At 45.6% G+C, this 15,808-nt stretch overlaps 1 protein-coding gene across 1 annotated transcript in view; it reads left to right on the plus strand.

Moving 5' to 3' along the window:
- Positions 1–613: 613 nt before the first annotated feature.
- PLCH2 (phospholipase C eta 2) overlaps positions 614–15,808 on the plus strand; it is a 110,708-nt gene continuing 95,513 nt past the window's right edge. The window contains exons 1-2 of the mRNA XM_065421346.1: positions 614–734; positions 9,387–9,533. Coding sequence (XP_065277418.1) covers positions 614–734; positions 9,387–9,533 — 268 coding nt within the window. The remainder of the gene's footprint in view (positions 735–9,386; positions 9,534–15,808) is intronic.

A 15,808-nucleotide genomic window follows, 5' to 3' on the forward strand; every position in this document is an offset into this window, starting at 1 on the left:
ATCCTCGCAGGGGCGAGACTTCAAGTGCTTTACAAATCCAGCATGTCTGAGGATAACTTCACCTGTGTGTAAAATCGCAATTGAAAGGGGGAAGTGTCATGCAGACTCCCAACAGCTGAGGGCTGGTGTAATGGCACACGGGGTTCCCAACAACTAATGACTTTTGGAAAGGAAATAACAATATGCTTGAGAGGTCTTTCTGTGCACCATGAATGCATTCTTCCAAAGGCTGCCTTACCTCGTGGGACTGTTGGAGCCCCTCGGGTCTCTTCTTTAAAATAGTAAACTTGAAAAAACACCTTAACTGAGCGATTTAAAAAAACCAAAACCCCATCATATAGAATGACAACTGAGTGTATTTTAATATTCAAAGTTTTGCAGCAGGTGGGAAGAGTCTAAATTAAACCATGAAATTGCTGTTTAACAAAACAGCCTGAAGAAACAGCGGACTCTTTATTTCACTGATTAGCGTGAAGATTTTTTTTCAAACTTTTTTTTTTTTTTTTTATGGTGGTATACTGGAAATTGCAACCATAGAACATTGGCCTCCACTCGGGGGGAGAGCTGCCTGGCGCCCTGGCATACAATTCAGAAGCTCCCTTTTGTCTCCAACATGGACACCTCCAAATCTCCCTTGCTTCAAAATAAGTTTTCAGTCGCCCGTTTGGCCGAGGAGTTTTTCTGGATTGGGGGCAGCATCGTGGCTACGCCGAAATGGAAAATGGGCCAGATTGGTAAGACAGGGAATGTCAGAGTCCCTGATGCTTAATTGCACAAGACAATAGCGTCTTAAAGGCTTTCACATTTACATCTTATTTAATGACAGCTTTGTCTAGCCGTAGCCGGGGTGGGGAGGAGGATGTTGACACACATTTGCAGAGCATGCAGCCCCAATGTTCTTTTATCTTTGCATTGCTTTAGGAGTTCCTAGCATGTGTCTCTATTTTTGTGAAAGATTCAAGAACTTCTGAATTATATTTTGACTCTTGATTTCACTTTCACTTTTTTATGACAATCGGAATAAAAGGTGTACACCTTAACACACGTGGACTTTGAAAATCCCTATTTTATTTTTGCCATAGATTTCCCTCCCTGCCCCCCTCATCCCCTCCAAAAAAGTAAACTAAGTTGGTTGACTGGGCAGATCTGGTGTTAGCAGCAAGAGTTTGTGCAGTGTGAACCATTCCTCCTGGCTCATCGCTTTTCACACTCTGTCCATGGTCAGCAAACTGAATCCTTCACCCTTGTAAATTTGAAGGAGCCGCGTTGCCTTTTCCCAGATTCAGATCCCTTCATGGGTGTTTAGTTGTAAGTGCTGATAAGCCGTGGCACAATCCTTTGACCTCCAGGTTGAAATTCTGCACTAGCTGGATGAGGTGAGAGCACTTTGTTCTTTAGGGAATAAAAAGGGGACACCTGCTAGAAATGGTATCCTAAATATCTGCATGGTACAGTATAGTAATGTGATAGAACAAACAAAGTCTCCTGTTACAGTGGTGCATTGTCACTTGAGAACAGTGGGCTTGCCCAGATGTAACCGAGACTCTGTAGAAAGGGGGTTTGCCTGCCGAGCATTCTATCACTTACACTGTTCAAAGATCTACTCCTTACAAGGAAGCCTGGGTTGGGGCTTGCTTGGAAACTGATCAGAGCTAGCTGCTTCTGCTCTGGCCAGAAGCACCATCATGAGTTGAGCACAATGCTTCGGCAGTGCCCCTGCCTCGAGGTGGTTGGATGGATGTTCCAGCCCAGAGGAGCAACTGCAGAATCAACAAATTGCCCATAAATTAAGCTTTTTAATTTTTGCAGCGTTTCCAGTGTCTCTTCTCGCATTAACCTCTCTTTGTTAATGACTGTGCGCTTTAATAATGGATGCAGTCCAATATAGTACCATTTGTACAAACACTGCCCAGCCCTCCACTTGCAGGTTTAAACAGCCACAAACTCAGTTCCCCTCTCCCTGATGTTTTAAGGGCTGTCAGCCAAGGGGAGGAGAAATGGGGTTCAGCTGAGATTTGAAATGAGACATGAGTCAATGCAGGCAAGAACTTCAGAGGAGAAGGCTCTTGCACCAAGGGTGATGAGACAGTGTGCAGGGACAAAGGAGAGCTGTTTATCCAGCGCTGAGGGAACAGAGAGGCAGGAATACAAAGAGAAACCAGGCAGAGGGAAGCTGAAGAAGTCTGAGAGAGGCAATTATTGAGCTGGGTCCTGGAATCAAGTGTGCAAACTGCTATCAAGGCAGGCCTCTGTGCCTGGTGCAGCTGTGACATAAGTGAGTAACCTTGGCTCGGCCCACTGCCTGTACCAGTCACTGCAACACAATAGCCTGCTCTCTGTCTGAAATGGAGTCAACCCAGTGAACAGTAGCCCATGCATTGTGTAAAAAGAGATTTCCCCTCTCCCCTAATGCTGCAAAGAAAAGCATTTGCTGAACATCTGTCCTCCACTTCCATTTGTGTACAGAGCCTCAAACGCTCTAGGTGACAGGGGTTATCTAAAATAACTCCTCAGGCAGTGTATTGAGCAACAGGCAGAGCTCTGAATGCTCCCCATCAGCATAGGGGCGTCCGCTGCTGGTGGCAAAAGCCACTCTCTGCAGCCAGTGGCCGATCATCACGTTTCTGTAGTAACACAACTCGGGGTGAATTTCTGCAGGGTAAGAGTTAGTGGAATGCAAGGCACCTTACACTGAGCGCTCTCAGGTGAGTTGCCAGGGAAAGGACTAGCTCCCAGGAAGCCACTGTGCCGCTAGTGGGTTGGCTTTTTAAAATGTCCTCCAGTTCTGCGGCCCTTCAATGGAACGGACTTCTCAGAGCTGAAGTAGGCCACTGGGGTCTAAATTGCATGTGGGCCTCATTCCTCCTCCCCCGGTGTAAATTGGGACTAACGTTGCTGAGGGCAATGAGACTGCAGCCGTGTAAGGCTGGCGTGTGCATTCGACCATGCAGGGGCTGCTTCAGGCTGGCAAATGTCACGTGCTTGGAGATCCCTGAAAGGGAAATGAGACTCTCATTAAGCGCGCGCTCTCTCTGTCTCCGCCACCCCCTGCAGCGTGCAGATGAGCCGTTGTCATGCAGGATGCCGAAAACGTGCACTTTGTAGGTTTCCAAGTCAGACTCTGTTAACAAAACTGGGCTGAAAAGTTCAGCAGAGTTGTGAGCGGCTGGGCTTCTGATCTTCCTAGGGAGACTGGCTGTGCTAGCAAAGCTGCATGATGCAACCGGGCCAAGCTCTGTCCCTGAATGTTCTGAGAAATCTGAGCCCAGGTGTGAAGATACCCAACTGCTCCCTTGCATCTGCTACAGGCAGTCTCCTCCCGGCCGCCCCCGCTCCCCCTTGTAGGAAGGATAATTCCATTGAAACAACTCCAGGCAAAGAGAGATCAGAGCATGCGTCGAGTCACAAGCCTGGAACGAGGGCCTATTCTCGCATGTGGGGAGATCCTCCGGGACATAAAATCTGGTAACTTCTTATTGTTCCCATCAAATCGGTTATTGTTCCTGTACGGTTGCCACTTCCTGCCCCTTGGGAAGCTAAATCTTGCTTAGCAAGAGCCTTTTTTATTTCTAGTTCGCGTACAGGAGTAGGCACTGAGTGACCTGGGTTTCTATTCCTTGCTCTGCTACTGCCTTTCTTTTTGACCTGTGGCAGACTGAGAAACCCAGGCAGAGAAAGAGATTGTGTAATCTGTAAAGTGGGGCTGCATCCCTGTATCACAAGAGTATTGTGAAGCTGAATTAGCGTCCGCAGGAAGGTGCTGCGGGGGGTTTAGTGAAAGGGCAGAAATGAACAGTTAAGGAAGGTGGCTGAGCTCTGAGCAAATAGGAATATTTATTCACCTTCTCATGACTGTTCTCATATATTCTTAAGATTTTTCTACCTGTAACTTTCCTTGGTATAAATACCACCTGGAGCTCCTTTCCCCACAGCTGCCACATCTCCTCTAGGCTAGGGGTAGGAGCGCTAGACCTTAGGAGGTCCCTAAGAAAGGAGTGTGTATGTATGTTTGGGCTCCCCACCCTACCCCAGAAATTCCTCTGCTCTCTCTAGCACGCCCCTTCACCATCACACCCAAACCTCCCCAGGGCTGCCTTTTTCCACTGTTAGTAGGAATTTGGATCTCTTTCCCCTAAAGCATGAATGAGACACTTTCTTATTCTCCCTTCCTCCTGTCTCTAAAATTCAGACTGCAAAGCAAGCAAGACTGTGAGAGCCTCTAGGTGTCTGACTGATCTCTTCCCAAGCAAGCTGAAGAGGTGCTTCAGTCTGAACTCTGGGTTTGGTGTGCAAACAGTAATTGCATTTGTGCAGTGAACCATCCAACGAGTAGTGCAGTATTTCAAACCAGAGAGAATTGTCAGCTGAATGGATATTGAGGTATCGTATGCTGGGGGTGGATTTGGTCAACTGTCCCTCAGAAGGAACGGGTGACCTTTTCAGGAAGAGCTATTGCTGGATACATTTAAAAATAATCAAAGCTGGGGTGATCTTCAACTCAATAAACATATATCCAGAGTTTCCGTAATCACATCAGGGCAACACAACCCCTGCACTACATGCATTTATCTGAACTTTTATTTTGTGCAGTGCTTTTCAGTGCTGCTTGTTTCTTCTGTATGGCACTTCTTTATGCGTAGAGATGTCTCCCATGTTTATTCTCTTCACTCTGTAAAATGAAGGTTTATATTTATTACATTCTGAGGGCAAATGGGGAAACTGAATCCTCCCTGAAGCATTGTGGTGTAATGCTGTAGTGAATCCCTATAAGGTCTGGGCTGTGCAGTACAGTGCATGGTAATACAGAGTGACCACATGGACTCTAACTATTTTGCTAACGCATGCTCTGATTAAGGTCAAGGGACCAGCTTTTAAATATAATTTATACAAGGGATTATGTTGCCTGTCCTTTCAAAACAAAAATCCACCCAAATATACTTCTTTAAAGTAAATAGAACAGCCCAAAGTGTTGAGGCTTAAAGTCTAAATTCTCTAGAAATATTGATAATTTGTCAACAAAAACTAATCTGTAATGGGAAATCTTGGCCCAAGAAGGTGATTTGAAGTTGTCTGGGTTTTTTTGAGCTTGGAGGTTTTAGCATCCCAGAGGTGCCTCTCCTCATGTAGTATTTGTCTGTAGCCTGCCTTGTTAATTTTCTCTATGGGACTGTTGCTTTTACCGGTTGAAAGACAGGCCTGAATCATCAAATTCACACCTGCCAGCTTGGAGTGTTTGACTCAAGTGTGGTGTGTTTGGTCCATCTTTCCTTTCTAGAGCATTCAGGTGGGCACTGGATTTTTAATCCTTCCTTGCAGTAATAGTGCTCCAAGCACTGTATGAAGGAGGGTGAGCATTGTGATTCTCCCCATTTTCTGATGGGGTGGGGGCAGTGGAAACAAGGCACCGAAGAGTTAAGTGGCTTGCTACGGTTAGGTAGGAAATCGGGAGCAGGAATAGAACTTGGGTCTTCTGCCTCCCATTCATGCGAGCACTTGGACCATGCTGTCCAGGTGTGGTGAAATGTCTTCCAGGCCCTAATGGGTGGTTAATCATGCAAAGTTTCTTGATACATTGCAATAATTACCCTTGCTTGGCACTTCTGTAGGTCCATCCTAACTTCTATTCATTACATTACAGAAGAGCAGCATTTGCTACAACACTCGCACCTATCCTTTCCACTTGAGCTGTCATCTCAGTGCTCCGTCCCCCTCCTCATAAAACACCTTGGTATAAAGTATACCCTGTCCGGTGACCGATCAACTATTGATTCTGACAATTACTGGGGCAAAGTGCTGCACTACCTCTTCATGCCCCACAGTAAAGCCTTTGATGGTCTTTAGAGTCCTCTACAGCCTCCATCTGCATAGTCAGTGTGTGCCATGGGAAAGGGCTGTCTCCTGTTTGCCCCAAATGAGGGCGTTTTTGAGTTCTTTGAAAGAAGGAAAAAAGCCATTCTCCTTCTGAAGCCTCTAGCAACACATTTGAGGTTCACTGACTCTTGCGTTAATCCATAGAAGCGAGGAGAAGAAAAGCTGATAATCCAGTTTGGCTTTCCAGAGCATTAATGGTCTAACCTAAAAGAGCCTTGCTCTTTTCCCCCCCCCCCCCACCGCCCCCACCCCTTGAATCTTGGCTTCCTTGAGTCAAAGTCAAAACATGGCCATTGAGCGAAACTCTTATTACTGGAGCTCCTGCACCAATCCAGCCGGCTGTGGGAATAGATATTCAAATACACAAGAGCAGTTAGGCTCCCGCTCAGATTGACTTTCAATAGCAGTTAAGCACCTAACGCCTAGCTGTCTTTTGTGCCTCTGAAAATCTGCCCAATGAATGACAAATAAAAGTGTTGCACAAGAAATTCCTCTGTGACTCTGGGTGGCCTGGATGTTACAGGGATACAGGTGTCTTTACTTCTGCATTGGGTGCAACATTTGAAGATTTTTCTTAACTTGGAAAGAATCATATCTTTGTTCCACTGCTTATCAAACAGACAAAAAAGAATTTCCAAAATAATATTGCTGATAAATTCACATTAAGCTTGTTCCAGATTCTTTTTTATATTTTTATTTATTTATTTATTTATTCAGTCTCTCCTTTCCAACTGCACCAAAATATTCCTCATTTCTTTCTTCTTTACAAACTTTGCTATAAAGTGCAGTGCATGCTGGAGTACCCTGGTGTGCTATCAGACAAGTTAAGGACTGCGAATCAGTCTTGCCTCTAAACTTCCATGCATTTTATGTCAGAAACTTATAGCAGCTTAATGTTTTCTTCTGATCTTGCTCTAAATTATGAGAGTGAGTTTAGCTGAGACATGCCGACATTTGGGAATAGTTTTAGTATTGCAAACCTAGGGGTGGTTCTGTTCTACTCCACTTATTACCGTGGTTCTCTGATGTGGTTTCTCTTCTACCCAAATCTGCAGACATCAGGGAGGGATGGATAAATGTTTGTCTCCTAAGCTTTAATTACGTATGTTAAATAGTATTGGACCACTAGACTTTAGGCTCCAAACTTGCAAATACCTAAGCGACATGAGACATTTTACTGGGACTGCTCACATGCTAAAAGTTGACTAATTTGTGTAAGTGTTTGTAGGATCTGGGTTCTAGACTTGACAGTCCTTGCCCAAAAAGCACTTCTTCACTCTGGGCCTCGTGCAGTACTGGGCATTCAGTCAACATTTTAATATTTTCACCCTAGCTTTAAAGTGTTCCACGAACTCCTATTTTTCAAATCCACATTAAAACAGATGTGGGGTTTTGATTTTTCTTACTGCTTTTTCTTTGTTTTCTATCCTGTATAGGTTCTTATAGGTGCTCGTCACTGTAGTATCTGAGTGCCTTCCAATCAGGGCATCAAGCAACATGGCTAACATCTGTCCTGTGTTTTTGTTCTCTCCTCCTCTCCCCAGGCGGAGAAGAGTGTGCAGTTGAGGTTTTTTGTTTTTTTGTTTTTGTTTTTTATGGTTTGGATGTTTTTAAAATCTATATTACACACCTGGCTCTGTTTGTTAGAGAAGGCAGGTCAAGGAAAAGTGTGTGGCACTGAGTAGAAGGACCGGTTTGGATCCTTAGTCCCCGGGACAGTTCAGGCTACAGTGGCTGGCTCCCGAGAAAGCTCTGTCTCCTGCACAAATGAGCTTTATTTACCCCAATGGTAGAAAGTTCCAGTGCGCTTGAGGAGCGGAGCTGTCGACCACAATCTTCATCCTGGAGCTTTAGTTGATCTTTTAGATACCCTGAGCCCAGGCCATTGAGCACCTTGAACTTGATTAAATATTCTCGGAGAAGCCAGCTTGTGCTGCTTTTTGCTATCTGACTGTCACAGCTGTAAGCAGACTAAGTTTAATGATCCTCCCTTGACTAGTTCAGCAGCAGATGGGAGTGCTTTATTGTCTGCTGGAGTTCAGAGCTCGAAGCTGTAACCAGAGCATTCAAAGAAAGGCAACTGCATCTTTATCTTTAAAAAAAATTTATTTTTTTTGAAGTACTAACCCTGAAGCTGGCACATTAGAAACTCACCCCCTCGCAGACTTAGCCACTGCTTCGTATTGCTGGTTTTTATTAATAAATCTGCCTCATTTTTATCTACTAACTTACCTTAACATTGGGCTCAGGTGGCCTGTTAACATGAAATGAGCCTGAGAATATTGGCATCTAACTCACAACAGTGCAGAGAGTGATGCATGTTGGGATTTTAAAAAAAATCTTACGGAAGTATATGATGCATAATGAGACCGAGCGTGGTGGCAGTATTAATACTGTGGTGAGCTGCAAACAATTACCAAGCTCTAGTAATAATCACTTGAGCATCAAACTGACTCACGGCTTCCGCTGTTCAGTTCCATGAGGAGGTAGCAGGAGGTAGCAATAGATGCAGGAGGTAGCAATAGAGCAAAGTTGGTTTGTTGCTTCTTCGAAGAACAGCACATTTAGGGAGGTGGCGGGAACTGTTTTGGAATGCTTTGTTCAGCTGTGCATCTCTCTGGCTATCGTACAAGGCACTTAGCATTACACAGAAGATAACTGCAGACTATTTTATAAGAATGTAGCCTCTGAGGCTGCCTTCATCTTAGCAGATGGCCCTTTTTAAAAATAAATAAATAAATTGAATCCAGTGTGTGTTTCTAATAACCTTTGTGCTGTTAATTTTTAATGCCTCCTCTCTATAGTGAAAAACAGTTTAGTTCTAAAGCAATTTGTACACTAAGGACTTTTGTGAATTATTTATCGGGTTCCAGAATATTTGCTATATTCTGAGTGGCCAAGTTGGGTAATTAATTTTTTTTCCCTTTAGTTAATTGGGCTCTGGGTAGGCAGGATGCTAATTCAGCCACTTCCCAGGAAGCAAATTTATTTCTAACTGGGGATGCAGCTGCCCAAAACTTCTGACTTTGCAGTGAGAAATGGGGAGTGGGGGGTTATCTTTTTGCCAAAGAGGCAATTGGAAGTTTAAAGGTCAGCTCTCAGCTGGTTGGTGTAAATCTGTGTAGCTCCACTGGTGGTAACAGTTATGTCAATTTTATATCTGCTGATCATTTGACCTAAAGGTTGAAATTCCCCCCTATGCAGAGAGTCAGCAGGAGGCCTAGATATCATAAAAGTCCAACTTAAGTGGTGCCTAGACCTTGTGCTGACCTGCGCTGGGGTGGATTCCACCTTAGACATGTAGGTGGAGCTTTTCAAAGGCACGGCTGGGAGCTGTCAGCCAGAAGGGATCCCTGTGAACATCTGGTCTGACTTCCTGTGCTACCGAGGCCAAAGAACCTCCCCCTTTGACTTCCTGGGGCAGTCGAGTGCCTAACTGCATGTTGTGCCTTTCAGAATTTTGACGAATTTCAGTCTTGTGTCTAACTCAGGCTGTCTTTTATTTCTCTCTCCAGTGGAAAGATGTATGAGTTCCATGCAAGCTGGTACCCAGATGATCAAACTCCGGGGCAGTTCCAAAGGGCTAGTCCGGTTCTATTACCTCGATGAGCACAAGTCGTGTATTCGCTGGAGACCGTCGCGAAAGAATGAGAAAGCCAAAAGTAAGTGCTGGCCACCGGGCCTTTCTGCTGAGAATGAGAGGTTTGCGTTGGTACTGAACAGCCGACATGAGGGGTTCGGTAACATGGAAGATGACCAAGGCGAATGCTGTGGCTGGATTGGCAGGACTGTGCATGACTTGTATGAATGTTAATAACACTTCTGCTAGTTGAGGGCTAAAATAACCCGACAGACTTGGAGATGAGCTCCAAGCAAGTCCTGTGTGAATAACCCCAGATTTAGGAGTGTCTGCAGTTGGAGGTTGGGGTCTTCACTAAAAATGTCTGTGGGAGAAGGAAGGGCTATTCCCCTCCACATCCATGTTCCATGCAGCACAGCTAGCTAGCTGTATTTATGGTTGAGGCAACGTTCCTCTGAAGCACCTGCTAGTGGTCATTGCTGGAGGCAGGATCCGAGGTCACATGGACCAGTTGTCTGATGGGTTGAGGCAGCTCTTGTAGGGTTTATCATGCACCAGAAAGGTAGGGATTATTGGTTGCAAATAAAGATCCCCAATCCTGCAACAAAACCCCATTAGAGTCCATCAGGATCCATTCAGACACAGGGATCTGCCCTCGCAGATCCCGCTGCGTGTTCTGGCTCAAAGGGCTGATACGTCTCTGCATTCAGCTACAGGTTGTGTTGTATTACAGTCCTGCTGAAAGCCCCCTCACTGAAATCGGGGCTCCGTTGTGTGAGATGCTGGAGAAAAAGATAGTGAGGGGCTCCGTGCCACAGGGGGCTTGCAATTGAAATCGACAAGACAAAGGTTGGGAAGGGAAGCACAGGGGACTTGCCCAAGGTCTCCCAGCTGGTCAGTGCAGAGTCAGTAACCGAGCCCAGTTCTCCTGAGTCCTGGGCCAGTGCCCTACCCACTGGACTACGCTGCATCTCATTTTTGGCCCCACCCCATCTCCCAGTAGCCTAAAGATAAGTTCCTGTCAGGACTTTCGTTCTTTAATGGGGGCCGCTTTGTAATATTTTCCCCAAATATGTGTGTGTGTGGCTTTTTTTTTTCAGTCTCTCTTTTCACCAGATGGTGGCTGATCCACTCCAATGAAAGCATAAATGATTGAAAAGCAATGATTGCTTCACAGACACGAGTTGTAACCTGCAAGAAAACAGGGACTTCAATTATTTGTTTAACAAGAGCTGCCTAACGAGATGTGTGAAACTGTGCTGGCAAGGAAACGCTGCAGAGAGGTGTCTGACAACCACCATGTCGAGGGGAGGAGCAGGGGGGTGGAGAGCTTGGGGACCAAATTAACCTTATTGTTTCCCCTTTCATAACTACAGATATGAATGTAAATGTTAGCACAATCTACATCTCTGCGTGTGACCTGTTTGTTGTCATGTAAAGATGCACAGGGAGGACACCTAGTCTGAGAGAGGTGCTGGCATAGTGGTTAGGGATATAGCGGATTAGGACGTAGAAGATCTAGGTTCAATTCCTGGCTCTGTAATAAACTTGCTTTGTGACCTCTGACAAGTCATTTGATCTCTCTGTGTTTCAGGTTTCCTATCTGTGAAATGGGAAAAATAATACTTGCTTTGTCTGTTTTAGCATAGATTTTTCAAAAGTGCCCACCATCCCTGGGTGAGAACAATGGGAGGTTGATGAGCATTTGAAAATGCGGCCCCTTTCCAGTTTTGACTAGCGTACCGAGCCACCTAGATAAGGTCCAACGTGTTAAATTTTTGCCCTATTTTGTAAAATGACTGCACGTAAATGGACTGCTCTGGAATATTAAAGGCTGTGATTGGCCTTTATGTTGTCCTTGATGTGAGTTGCGCTGTCAGCAAGCACAGAGAGCTCATAAACCGGATGTTAAGTCTTTTTGCATTTCCTGTTTTGACATTTTGTTTTGTCTAATGCTATTTGAGCTCTGTGTGTGTCTGTGACTGTTCCATACCCCCTTGCTAAATAACAGTAAGCCCAGAGGGCAGTGATATAACAAAACACAAATTCAGTGTTTTCTGCTTAGTTTAATTTCAAATGAAGAAATTCTGCCTGGGACTGGAGTCTGTGTTGGATTTTAAATGTTCTCCTTATGTCAGCTTGAGCTAAACTGCTTTCCCCCTAGAAACAGTTAATGGTGCAGTTTGGATTTTTGCCCTGCTACAACACTTTTCCTTTTTTAAATCTTTTAAACTTCTGGCACGTGTAGATCTGTGTAATGTATACTCTCTAGCTGCACAGTACACATACCATAGCAAACAGATGTCTGCTTCTAGGGAGAGCCACGCTTCTTGTAATCTCAGGAGGACACTGTAATCTGCAAAATTACATTCTGTACTGGGGTTTATTTTATTGTTAAAATTTCTCTTCTTGACACTCCGGATCTAGGATCTTTAGAAGGGAAACAAATTGTTCAAATAATTATCGGATGTGCTGGCTCTGAGTGCATGTGGATGCTAGACACTGTTTCATTAAATGTAAGGGCATTCTATGGCATTTTAAGATTTGTATATTCAAAGGGAAGAGGATGCGGGTTGACAAACGTTACCAATATCTTGGTAATTTACTCCCAAACCTAGATGTAGGAAGGAACCTGGTAGCTAGAGATGTTAACGATCAGTTGGCTCAAGTCCTGCAAAGGCAAGTATTCATTCCTGAGTAAATGACACTAGGCTATAGGAAAGGCAGTGTGGTTCAGTGGATAGTCTGAGAGTCAGGGTACCTGGGTTCTGATCCTGGCTCTGCAACTGAGCTATTGTGTGACCTGGGCAAATTACTTCACCTCTCTGTTCCTCTGTTTTGTCTCCCTTTGCCTATCTTGTCTATTTAAATCATAAGCTCCTCAGTGCAGAGACCATCTCGCTGTGTATGTACAGTGCCTAGCACAATGGATCTCAGTTGAGGGCTCTAAGCACTATCCTGATTATAGATGTTCTACTGATACTGTGTTTAATCTTAGCCAAGAAGATTTACAGGATGCTTCACAACAGACTAGGATGTGCCTCTTCTATTGCTGTCTGTGTCCCTTGTTGGCTGAGCTTGCAAAGGCCTTAAACCCAACTCAGCGGCATTTCTCTATTTATAATATTAGAGAGACAAGGCGGGTGAGGTAATATCTTTTATTGGACCAACTTCTGTTGGTGAACGAGACAGGCTTTCGAGCCCCACGGAACTCTTCTTCGGGTCTGGGAAAGGTCCTCCCAGCGTCACGGCAAAATGCCAGGGGGAACAGATTGTTCAGTATTTGCATTTTCCTGTGACGCTGAGAGGACCTTTCCCAGACCTGAAGAAGAGCTCTGGGCTTGTCTACACTCACAGCGCTGCAGCTGAACCGCTGTAGCACTTAGTGAAGACACTACGACGCGGATGGGATTGCTTCTCCCTTCGGCGTAGGCCCTGCCTCTTGGGGAGGTGAAGCCCTCCTGCCAACCTAGTGATCCATTACAAACCTCACGGCATATTCTAGGTATCAGTGGCTAGAACCCTACTGATCTGGAGAAAGGGGGACAGTAGGACACCTCTGCCAGCTCTTGCCACAGCCACAGCCTCAAGCATCTCTGCAATTGTTTTTGTAGATCAAACAACTGGTTGATGGGTTCCCATTAATGACCCCCAACATAACAAGACCCCATCTCCTCTCTGCTCATCCTTCCCTAGAGGTCAACATGCTGACACCCTAAATGACTTAGGTCAGAATGCAGTGTAACTGCCCCTATATTTCCCTTCAGTGGCCCAGTAAAGGCACCCACTCATAGGCTTCCAGCTCTCCTGGCCATCACTTCTCTCTTGGGTGGAGACACACATCTCTCCCTTCTGACTGGGGTATCTCCAGGCTGAGCTGTTCCCGGCCTGCACTGTGGTGTTCCCAACAGAGACAGGCTACCCAAGCAGGCCTGCCTGCTTTTTCTCCAGAGACGGTCAGCAGTATGACATGCCCACAGCTATAGATACCACACAGCTCTTTTTATGCAAGCCTGTTTTATTCTTAAGGTAAAAGCACTACAGAGAAGACACATTACAATAATAAAAGAAGCTACAGGCATGCTAGAGATCACCCCGACCCTAATACGGGGTCTGGCAGGAGCAGTCTTTCAGCACTCCATCCACAGGTTTTCCTTTGTGGTCACAAGTTCATCACAGCTTCAGCTCTGAACGAGCACACAGTTTTATGAGGCCTCAGTAGGCCCACTCCTTCCAACCATTCCCTGAGATGTGGCGCTCTGTGAAGCAGGGGTCCTGTCCATTTGCTGCATGAGGAAGAAGGGCCTGAGCCTATTTAAAACCAGGCTGTTTAGCCAAAAATCCTTTTTGGCTGTTGGTGCCTGGAGAATCCAGTTTGAGCTAGTCTATGCAGACCTCACCAGGGGGTGGCTTCAAAGGGGCTGATAAGCAGAGGGATTACATTAGCATCCCCTTTCCCTAGAGGAGTTGCATACAATTCCACAATATCACATACACAATTGCATTTCTAATACAGTGGACCCCCAAAGGTTCAATAAGGCTTAACTTCATTCAATAATGGGGTGCCAAGAAGCAGCTCCTGTTGCTGTCTGGATCCTCTAGAAGGCACTGAATGAGCACAGTGGGTGCTTGCCTTGTTTCTCCTCTTTTTCAAAGAACTGAAAAGTTTGGCCACATGAGCCCATGTTGGGTCCAAGTCTCAGAAACTCCATTCTTGCACTTGGGTGGGGATTATGGGAGAAGAGGAGAGGTGGCCTTGAGTCACACATGCGCTTCCTGTGTCCTGGGGCCATGCAGGGGCCTGTCTGCCCACTAGTGTAAACTAGAGCAGACTCCGGGGTGCTCTAACTTACACTCTACTTCCCAAGGCCTCTCTCTGGTGTGAGCCCCAGTCTGCACTAAGCTTGGGTGCTGAGCATCCTCTGCGGAGCAAGAGGTTTAGCAGAGGACAGATCTAATTTCAACAAATTGGCTGTTTCCAGAGCTGCGTTTCCTCTTCCATTGCCCTCTTCTTCCAACATTGCGTTTCTGGGCCGAGTTCAGCAACTGATGCTGCTTCGTAAGTGACTCAGCAGTAAGAGAGGGGGGCGTGGAGGGAATAATGTCAAGGATAAAACAGCTGAACAAAAATTGCTCTTGGGTAGAAGGTGTTGGGACCTTCACTTGCCTCTCACTAACAGCAAGGGGGACAGGAAGAAGAAAGAGCCAGTTCTCCTGAGGGTGAGGCCTGCTGTTCTACTGTGTTACCTTGCACAGCTACCTCAAAAAGTAGACTTTACAGCCTGGGGCCAAATCCTTCCCTGTTGCCATGGTGTAAATCTGGAGTTACTATGGAGATATGTTAGTGTAATCAAGTGCTCCTAAGTTAGACTGTGAGCTCCTGTCTTTTAGGTGCTGAACAGATACAATGGGGTTCAGGCCTGGGGCTCTGAGGCTCTAGGTTAATATTACCCCCGATAAATAAGAATAGTTGGAGACCCACTCCTTATCAATGTAGTAGATTATGTTAGACTGACCCCAGCTAGGCCAGGGATGGGCATTGCCTGGAAAGCAAACTTATTTGCAAGGTCTCAAATTCAGGAAAACAGATGCCTCCTTCCTGCAGAAAGGTGCAGCTCACCCAGACCCCCAAAGAGAACAGAATGTGGTATTAGTGGGGGGCCTCACCTAAACACACTGAAAATGACACGTGCTGTTGGAGATGCAGGCAGGAGGGAGTCTGTGCTTGCATTTCTCAGTGTGGGGAAACTAGTTTTAAGAGCAACCATTCCAGGGGGAATTCTGAGGCTATGCCTCATAAGAAATACCAGCTTTTAAGGTGAAGATTGTTTCTCTGAATTCTGCAAAGAGTTTTACCCTCCTCTCCAGTGTTAGAGGCCTAGGATATTACTGCCTGCTGCACAAAATCCATTGGTATTGGAGATAATTTTATTGGGTGATGAGGGGCTAGTTAATCCACGATGCACTGCACTTCGAGAGAGGAGATGGAGCCCAAGCCAACACCCCAAGATCTGACCTTTGGGGAAGCCCGCCTCAAAACTTTGCAGCTTGGGTCTATCTCTGTGAAGGACAGGAATGAAGAAATCCCATGTGCTGTGGAAACCGCAAAAAGGAAACCAAGTAGCAAGACTGGCTAAATTTGGGTGGATCTGCGTAAATAGCATCCAGCTGCATTTCATGATAAACGATAAAATAATACTGTGTGTGTTTAGAAAGCCTGTCTATTTCCATATGCCTGTGTAAATGCTGGTGAGGACATGGGGGGCTGGCTGGCTGCATGTGCTTCTGACTCTTTCATAGACAATGTGTAGGCTCTCTTTACAATGGCAAAGCTCTCATTTGTTAAGTCCTCGGCCA

This window comes from Emys orbicularis, chromosome 22 (genome assembly GCF_028017835.1).
Source record: "Emys orbicularis isolate rEmyOrb1 chromosome 22, rEmyOrb1.hap1, whole genome shotgun sequence".
NCBI lineage: Eukaryota > Metazoa > Chordata > Testudines > Emydidae > Emys > Emys orbicularis.